Raw genomic sequence first — 10,023 nt, forward strand, 5'->3', positions numbered from 1 at the left:
CATCTGGCAAACGGTACCGCAGCACTAAAGCCAGGACCAACGGCTACGGGACAGCTTCTTTCTACAAGCCCTTAGACTTATAAATTCACATTGCAACGAAGTCATAACGAAAAGATTTTTACTCCCTCACGTTGGATGGATGTAAGATTTAAAAATATTCTAACCTACTTCCATCCAATTTAAAGGCTTTACCTTGAATTAATTCCCTCTTTAAAACAAACCCTCATTTCCACACCGCATTCCACTCACTCCCATTTTGCAAACCACGTTCCTATTTATTGTTCGACCACACGGATTGTTATTCACTCAATCCTTTTGCTATTTTGCAATAATCCAATTTCTGCCTCTAGCGGAGTCCCCGTCCCCGCTTTAAAGGTCATTCTCAATCCCTGAATCCCTGCTCCCTGTGTTCTTCACTCAAACCCCAATTCCCCTCCCGTATGGCAACGGTTCCACTTCCCTTCCGGTCCCGGCCACGCACGCGCAGTGAGTGGGGGACTTCCGGCGAGTCGCACGCGCAGTGAGCTGGGGACTTCCGGCGAGTCGCGGTACTTCCGGTTGGCTCGGAGGCGGCCGAGGCGAGTATGGGGCGCGGAGTGGATCTGCCCGATCACAAGATATGGAGCCCGCGGGGCACCCCGCTGGAGCAGGTGCAGGAGAGGCTGGCGCGGCGGGGCCTGCGCGATCCCTGGGCCCGGTGAGAGCAGGGTGGCGGGGCGGTGATGCCTGAAGGGAGTTGAGGGGTGACGATTGCCCAGATGTTGTGAAAGTTCTCCCTCCCACCCACCACCTGAGACTGTTCATAAATAGCTCAGGTGGTTGAATTCGGGAGCCTTTCTTTAACATGGCATCTGAAATCGGACAAATACCAGTTATTCAATTCGTCATTGACAAGTCACCTTACAAGGGCAATCTAGAGTTTTGTGAGAACACCATGGCGCATTTCTCTTTCTCCTTCTATACTTTGTGTTCGGATGCCTGAACATGATGCTATAGAACACAGAACATAGAATAGTACAGCACAGTACAGGGCCTTCGGCCCACAATGTTGTGCCGACCCTCAAAACCTGCCTTCCATATAAGCCCCCACCTGCTATGAAAGATCCTAGCCTTGAGCCTGATCATTGTCTCTTTCTCTTGGAAGGAAGACCGTCTGAGAGTTTTGGTTTGTGCCTAAGACATGAGTGGGCAGACACGGGAATAATACTTTGTGAAGCAAATGTTACTGTTTATCAGCTTTAACCGCTAAGTCAGAGTCTGTCTGAAGCATAGCTGTATGGCTATGTAGAGTTTTGAACTCTCTTAAACCAGAGTTACCAGGTTGTAATGTCATTCCATGTTGGTTCTTTTCCAATTGTGATCAGTCAGTGGTGATTTCCCAGTAAATCGTAATTTTAATAAACTGTAAAGTTGTGAGTTTGAAGTAAGTTGAGAAAATACTAAAAGCTCAGCATCTCTGGCAGTATCAATAGAAAGGAAACAGCATTGATGTTTCAGGTCAAAGACCCTTCTTCAGAATTGGGGATGAAGTAAAACAAGATTGTTTTAAGTTCCAGTAAAAACCAGGAGCAATGGATGGGAAAAGGAAGCAATTTTGATATGTGAGGTCAGGATGTCAATAGGCCATCTGATTTTAAAAGTTCAAAGTAAATTTATCCCCTATGGTTAAAGAGCCTGATGGCTGAGGGGTAATAATTGGTCCTGAACCTGGTGGTGTGAGTCCTGAGGCTTCTGTACCCTTCTGATGGCAGCAGTAAGAAGAGAGCATGACCTGGGTGATGGAGGTCCAAGATGATGGATGCTGCTTTCCTGTGACAGCACTCCGTGTAGATGCCTCAGAGGTGGGGAGGGCTTCACCCGTGATGGACTGGGCACTATCTACTACATTTTGTACGATTTTCCATTCAAGGGCATTGGAGTTTCCATACCAAGCTGTGATGCAGCTAGTCAATGTACACTGCACTGCCCACCTATAGAAGTTTGTCAGAGTTTTAGATGTCATGCTGAATTCTCACAAACTCCTAAGGAAGAGGAGGTACTTGCGTGCTGGGCCCAGGACTGATCCTCTGAAATGACAACACCGAGAGATTTAAAGTTGTTGACCGACCCTCTCCACCTCTGATCCCCTGGTGAGGACTGGGTCATGGTTCTCTGGTTTCTTCCTCTTGGTCAATAATCAACTCCTTAGTCTTGCTGACATTGAGTGAGAGGTTGTTGTTATGGCACCACTCGACCAGATCTCCCCCTCCCCCTCCAACTTTCAAATCCCTTACTCACTCTTCCTTCAGTTAATCTTGACGAAGGGTCTCGGCCTGAAACGTCAACTGCACCTCTTCCTAGCGTTGATAAAGAGCATCCTGATGTATGCATCTTTGCTGTCCAGATGTTCCAGAGTTGAGTGAAGGTCCAGTAAAGTGGGATCTGCTGTGGACCTGTTGCGACGGTAGGCAGACTGGAGCAGATCCAAGGTATTTGTCAGGTGGGAGTTGATACTCTCCGAACATTTCATCACTGTGGATGCAAGTGCTACTGGATGTTAGTCATTGAGACAGGTTATTACATTCTTCTTGGGTATCGGTATAACTGAAGCCTGCTTAAAGCAGGTGGGTAGCACCTACCATCAAAGCGAGAGGGTGCTGATATTGGTGAACACTCCAGCCAGTTGATCAGTGCAGGTCTTCAGTACTCAGCCTGGTTTCCCATCCGGGCCGGATGCTTTCCGTTTCCGTGGCTTCACCCTCCTGAAGGATGCTCTCACTTCTGCCTCAGGAACTGAAGCCACAGCGTCATCGGGAGATGTGGGAGTTTGTGAAGGTTCCTCCTTGTTGTGACAGTCAAAGTGAGCACAGAGAGCATTGAGCTGACCTGGCAGGAAAGCCCTGTTGTCACCCACGTCACTTGGTTTCAATTTTAGGTGGTAATAGTATTCAAGCCCTGCCATAGCTGTCAAGCACCCTGAAGTGATTCAGATTTGGTCCAGGATTGCCGTGTCGCAATGAGATGGCTTTCCAGTGATCGTACATCATCCTCGTTTACTTTACTTGCTTATCAGACCTGAATGCCACTGATCTGGTCCTCAACACTTTGCAGATCTGATGGTTCATATAGGGCTTCTGGTTTTGAAAGTCTGAACGATTTTGTGGGGAAACGCTCAGAACTGGACAACCATGGTGTATTCGTTAAGATTCTCTGATGAGTCCTTGAACACGGCCCAGTCCATCGACTCTAAACAATCCGTAGCTGCTCCTCTGCCTCCCGCGACAACCACTTTGTTCTGCCTACTTAAGGAGCCGCGCTCTTTAGTTTCTGCTTGTGTGCAGGTAGGAGAAGGACAGCGAAGTAACCAGATTTCCCAAAATACAACCGAAGCATGGAACAGTAGGCTTTCCTATTTGTAGTATAGCAGTGGTTGAGTGTGTTGGGACCCCTAGTGCTGCAGCTTATATGCTGTTGATAACTGGGCAGAGATTTCTTTAAGCAAGCCTGATTGAAGTCTCAGACCATGATTTAAAATGTGTCAGGATGGGCTGTTTCTTGTTTGGTGATGGCAACTTTCAGTATCAGTATCTCGAGTGCCTGCTTAACTTTAGCTTTTGCCAATATGTAAACTGGTCGGGATCATGGAGGTGAACTTTCTTGGTAAGTAGAACAGTGGGCATTTAATCATTAGATGATACAGGTCAGGGGAACGAGAGTGCGACAAGACCGAGCACCACAGAGTGTTTCTCATGAAACACAGACTCCCACTTTATGCCTTCCCCAAATCAGCAGTTTGGTCCATCCTGTGTATTGAGAAGCCAAACCCTGTGTCTCAGAGTAAGCCAAGTCTCTGTGAAACGCAGAATATAGCAATTCCTCATTTTCCTCTGATAACAGCAATCTTGCCCTTTTGTCCTCAATTTTGTTCTCCAGTGACTGTACATAGGCGAACAAGATACTCCCAGTGGATTTGCTGGCATTAACAAAGAGATAATAATTCTTGCAGTAAGTAGTGATTTCCCAGGGAATTACCCCCACTGGTGGATGACCTACATTAGGTCATTTGAAACTGTTAAATTTGACATAAAATCTGTAGGACTGCTATATACAGCACTTGTCCTTTTACCTCTATCTGAATTCCATTGAGAACCAAACAGCTCATCCAGGTGAAGCAGTGAATAAATAGAACTTTTTCCACTCTAATGTACTGTATTCAGTGTTGGCAGTGTGTTCTCTATATTGATGAAATCAAATACAGATTGAAAGATCGCTTGGTGGAGTGCCCATATTCAGCCTCCCACGTGTCTCTTATTTTAAACCTCTTCCACTTCCATTCTGACCTTTCTGCCTGTGGCCTCCTGCACTGTTAAAATGAAGCTAATGTCAGCCAGTGAAACAGAATGTCAACAGTCAACTATCAAATTCACCATTTTAAGGGAAGAAGTTGTGTATATCAAAACTGGCCTCGCCTACTGTTGAATATTCATCTGTAATTTTTGCTCAGATATTCTGTCTGTTAACACTTCTTAATCTGGGGGACGTTTCCTGCAGTTCTGGCCTACTGTAGCTTTTAACTATTTTTTTAAAATTATGTATTCTCCCTCTAACTTTCATTAACCTCTTAACTAAATAACCTCATTGACAGAATATCCTCAGCATCTCTGACCTCAACCTATCAGAGATGTTGCCTTTTCTCAATCCATCCCTCTCTGCAATTTTATACTAAATTGTATTTTTTCATAGTTCTGAAATATTAACTCTGATTCTATTTTCACAGTTGTTGTTTCCATCATTTTCTGTGTCTTTGTGATGCTGATTTATCCCCTGTTGGAGGTGTCAACTATTTTTTGTCACCGACAGAGTAATCCTATCGGCAAATTAAGATTTTAGTTAATATTGGAAGCAAGTGATACTATTCTCAGTATGTGACCATGTGATGAAATGGACTGACTATTTTCTATCTTGTATCTTTGCAGCAACGAGGCATGGCGGTTCAGTGGAGGCTTTAGTAAGCCAATCACTTTCAGCAGTATTTTCTTCCGAGGCTTCAAGTGGGGATTTGCGGCATTTGTTGTGGCTTTGGGTGTCGAATATGCACTATCATCTCCCAACAAGAATGATGGACATCATTAAAGAATGAACTCTTAAAACCATTGAAGCTTCCAGGAATTTGTGGTTTCTCCCCAACACTCTTCGAATAACTAGCATTTGAAATGAGAGCTAAACTTTTATTTAAGAATAAAACAATCTACTGAGTCAAAAACTGTTCTGCTTTTTATCCATTGATTTCCTGTCATGTTGCGTACCCCCTTCTGAAGCTGGGGATTGGTTTAATTGGAGCTCATCACTCTCCGGTACCTGTTCCATGCGGTTAGTGGTTAACATGGGTAATAGTGGCATTAATTCTTCGTACCCTAATCTATATGGTGTGTTGCAGTAATATCGTCAGAGGATGTCAGATTCTACAGATATGCAAAGAGCTTTTATTGCCATCTTTATGGCAATACCACACAGTCGTCGTAATCACCCACTATCCTATCAAGTTCTCGATGTTGTCATTGAGCAAGTCATAATTTCCCTTGTGGAAACAGAAATCAATATTTTATTGTCATGGAGTCATTCTATTTCACGTCCATATTAGTGTCAGGCTATAAGGGATTATTTGAAGCCTTATGGTTCCATCTGAGCTTCGGTCCATCATGTTAAATCTGGTCAAAAATGAATTTGAGCTCGACCTGCAAAACTTGGAAGTGGGATTATGCTAACCAAGGGGTCATCCGGGTATTTATTACACATGGTGAAGGTTTCTGCCTTCACCACCCAATCAGGAGTGAGTTCTCAAACCATATTGCTTGTTGATTGAAATAACTTTTTTCTCAACACTAATCTAGTCCTTTCATCAACAAATTTTAATCTGTGTCTCTTAATGACCAATCTCTGGTAAGGGAAATAAACCTTTACTGTTTACTCCATCTCATGATGTTAAACCACTTTAGGGAAATTCAAGCTGACCTGCCAATTATCTTCTGAGGGAGATTGTTTAAATTTAAGAGACTGATGGAAGAAGATCTGGGAGCTCGAGCAGGATTACAAAATGAAAACTATTCTGTGATGTACTCTGGTCCCAGCCCATTGAGAGCTTTAAGTAAAAGAACTTTAAAATAAATTCTAAAAGATACAGGAAGCCAATGCAGAGTAGCTGGGATAGGTATGATATGTTCCCTCCTCCTGTTTTGGTTAAAAGTCTACAGCAGCGTTCTGAGTGAGTTGAAGTTGTCAATAGATTGCTTTGGAAGACCAGTAAAAAGTGCATTGCGGTAATCTAGTCAATATAAAGACATGAATTAGCTTTTCAGCATCATTATGTGACACAAACAAACATACCTTTGCACTGTTTCTTAAGTATAGAAATTTTGCTCCGGTCACTTTATGTGTGATTTAAAATCTGAATCACGGAGAACATCCAAGCTATACACACAATGTACTGGAAGAGCTCAGCAGGTCAGGCAGCATCTATGGATGGGAATAAACAGCCGACGTTTCAGGCTGAATCCCTTGAAGTCCTGATGAAGGGTCTCGGCCTGAAACACCAACTGTTTATTCCAATCAAAGATGCTTCCTGACCTGCAGAGCTCCTTGAGCATGTTGTGTGTATTGCTCTAGATTTGCATCACCTGCAGTACCCGTTGTGTCTATAACACACAAGTTAGTTACTTCTCTTTTTACAAGGTACTAGAATAGGATCATGTCCTTCCTCTTTACCTATTTTCCCCAAATACCACAATCCCATTTTGTACTCTAAGAGTAGCCCTCTGCTGGTCTGGATTCTGTGTTGTTTCAACTTTTTTTTGTTGGGAATCTGGGCATTGATGACAAGGCCAGCATTCAAAGTCAATTGTATTAGTGTGTCTAAAATCAGAGCAGTTAAGGATAGCAGATTTCCTCCCCAAAGGACATTATTTTCACAATGTGGTCATCATTACTAGGAATGGCTGGAATGTTAATATCATTAAATGATATGACATGAACATGGTACTAAAATGGGATTACTCATCCAATAATGATGACTGTGCCACAACCAAACCCCAGCAACGGAAGCAGGAGGTACTGGAAAAACTCTGAGCTTCGTTCTCTGTAGGAGGACTATTCTGTAGAACTGGACTCCATGCCATATACTGTAGTAGTAACACTCACTATCACCAGGAGGGGTGTGAGCTCTTAAGGCTTGGAACTTAAATAGAACTCAAAATTGGGTTTGTTATCACTAACATATGTTGTGAAATTTGTTGTTTTGCAGCAGCAATAGAGTGCAAAGCAAAAAAAAAATTACATGGTCCATCTCTGACACCACCCTTCCCTTTCTCAATCTCACTGTCTCCATTTCTGGAGACAAACTGTCAACCGACATCTTTTATAAACATCGACTGCTTACGCTGGCCTCCAGCGTTTTCCAGCATCTGCAGATTTTCTCATCTTTGTGTCTTATAAACCTACTGTTTCCCATGGTTATCTCAACTATACCCCTCCCCTATCTCCTGTAAAAATGCCTCCACTGCATCTGTTCCCAGAACGTGACCAGAGGGTGTTCCCTCTTGTCCTTACCCACCACCTCCTCAGCCTCCACATCCAACACATTATCCTCTACAACTTCTGCCATCTCCAAAGGGATCCTACCACTAAGCATACCTTTACTTTCCACCCACCTGGCTTCACCCTTCACCTTCCAGTTAGCCTCCTTCACCTAACCCCACCTTCTCATTCTGGCATCTTCCCCCTTCCTTCTTAGTCGTGAAGAAGGGTCTTGGCCTGAAATGTCAATTAATCATCTATTTCCATAGACACTGCCTGACCTTCTGAGTTCCTCCAACATTTTGTGTGTGTTGCTTTCGATTTCCAGCATCTGGAGACTTGTGTTTATAAAAAAAAAATTACTGTATGTTACAATAAGAAATATAAATATATAAATAAATAGGGCAAAAAGAGAGCAAAATATTAAGGTGGTGTTCAGAGATTCATGGAAATCTCATAGTGGTGGAGAAGGAGCTGTTCCAAAAATGTTAAGTATTAGTTTTCAGGCTCCTTTGAGATGGTAGTAATGAGAAGAGGGCATTGGATGGTGAACTGACATCTGTATTTCAGCTGCAATGGTGAGTATTTCATCACATATTTCAGTAAATGATTACTTTGCAGTTCAAGGGTGAGCGTCCGAAAGGGACTGGCTAATTTCCGAAGATATGAAGCAAATAGATGTCTCAGGAGACTCTTGAATTGAGTATAGGAGCAAAGAGGTCCTTCTGCAGCTGTACAGGGCCCTGGTGAGATCACACCTGGAGTACTGTGTGCAGTTTTGGTCTCCAAATTTGAGGAAGGACATACTTGCTATTGAGGGAGTGCAGCGTAGGTTCACAATGTTAATTCCCGGGATGGCGGGACTGTCATATGTTGAAAGATTGGAGCGACTGGGCTTGTATGCACTGGAATTTAGAAGGATGAGAGGGGATCTGATTGAAACATATAAGATTATTAAGGGATTCAACACGCTGGAGGCAGGAAGCATATTCCCGCTGATGAGTGAGTCCAGAACCAGAGGCCACAGTTTAAGAATAAGGGGTAGGCCATTTAGAACGGAGTTGAGGAAAAACTTTTTCACCCAGAGAGTGGTGGATATGTGGAATGCTCTACCCCAGAAGGCAGCGGAGGCCAAGTCTCTAGATGCTTTCAAGAAAGAGGTGGATAGAGCTCTTAAAGATAATGGAATCAAAGGTTATGGGGATAAGGCAGGAACTGGGTACTGATTGTGGATGATCAGCCATGATCATAGTGAATGGCGGTGCTGGCTCGAAGGGCTGAATGGCCTACTCCTGCACCTATTGTCTATTGAGTGTCAATCAGTATTGGCTAAGAGGTTAACACAGCTGCAAAAAGGGGTGACATTATAAGGATCAAATGAAGTTACATAGTTTGAAAAGTTAAAAAGGGGCCAATTGCACAATAGAGAGTGTAACTCAAAGCAGGGGATATTAATCACCCTAATATTAACTGGAATTCAGTTCAATTATAAAAGAAATTGAGGAAACAATTCTTAAATTAACAAGATCTTGTTGAATCTCCTTTGCAATTGCATTTCAGGATTTGTGGTGGGTGCGTGAAATGCACTGCTGGCGGTGATGGTGGAAGTGGATACAATAGGGTCTTTTAAGAGCCTCTTAGATAGGTACATGGAGCTCAGAAAAATAAAGGGCTATGCACTAGGGAAATCCTAGGCAATTCCTAGAGGTTAGAGTAAGTTACATGGTCGGCACAACATTGTGGGCCGAATGGCCTATAATTTGCTGTAGATTTCTACGTCCTATGTTCTATTTGGTTTTGAGTTATGAAGCTAGATAAGTGGGAAGATGGTTAGTTGTAGAACATTTTGTGTTAAGTGATCATAACTTGTTTAGATTCTGCAGAGTTAAGCAAAAGGACAAATAAAATAAATACAACGTTCTTAAATGGGGCAAGATCAATTTTATTAGATTGAGAAATCACTTCACCATAGGTGGTCTAGTTGGAAAGGTGAATCGATCTCAGCGATGGAAGCAATTACAAAGGAGATTTAAGGAAAATGAGCCTTTTATAGAGCACCCTGAACGACAAGGAGCTCAAAGCCAAAATGGGGCCAAAAAAAAAGTTCTTTTTTTTAAACTTCCGTTTCTTCATACAGACTGGCAGATCGCTACACTGGTGCTACTACTTGCTGGCGGATCAATCACTCATTGCGTTTCTCGTTGCCGTGATCTCACTCTGCAAGGGTGTTCACAAACGCTGTTACAAGACATCAATAGTTTAATATTGCACAAAGCTCTGCCTAATATTGGAAGTACAGGAATGGTATTAAAAGGAGAAAATTAGGAAAGCATTGAGAGGGCGGAGAAAAATACTGAGAAGTAAAATCATAAAGTCCAAAGGTGTTTTATAACCGCACAAAGAGTGGAGTTATAAGGACCTTGTGATCCTAAAAGGGTTAACTGGTCAGCGGATGTATATAAAATTGTCAATGAC

The 10,023-nt window shown here is 43.0% G+C and overlaps 1 protein-coding gene across 1 annotated transcript; it reads left to right on the forward strand.

Moving 5' to 3' along the window:
- The first annotated feature begins 518 nt into the window (after positions 1–518).
- On the forward strand, positions 519–5,244 carry ndufb3 (NADH:ubiquinone oxidoreductase subunit B3). Its single transcript, XM_063050014.1, has 2 exons — positions 519–697; positions 4,956–5,244. Exons 1-2 carry the CDS (start codon positions 585–587, stop codon positions 5,110–5,112), a joined length of 270 nt encoding a protein of 89 aa, XP_062906084.1. The 5' UTR covers positions 519–584; the 3' UTR covers positions 5,113–5,244.
- The last annotated feature ends 4,779 nt before the right edge of the window (positions 5,245–10,023 follow it).

The sequence above is a fragment of the Mobula hypostoma genome, chromosome 6 (genome assembly GCF_963921235.1).
Source record: "Mobula hypostoma chromosome 6, sMobHyp1.1, whole genome shotgun sequence".
NCBI lineage: Eukaryota > Metazoa > Chordata > Chondrichthyes > Myliobatiformes > Myliobatidae > Mobula > Mobula hypostoma.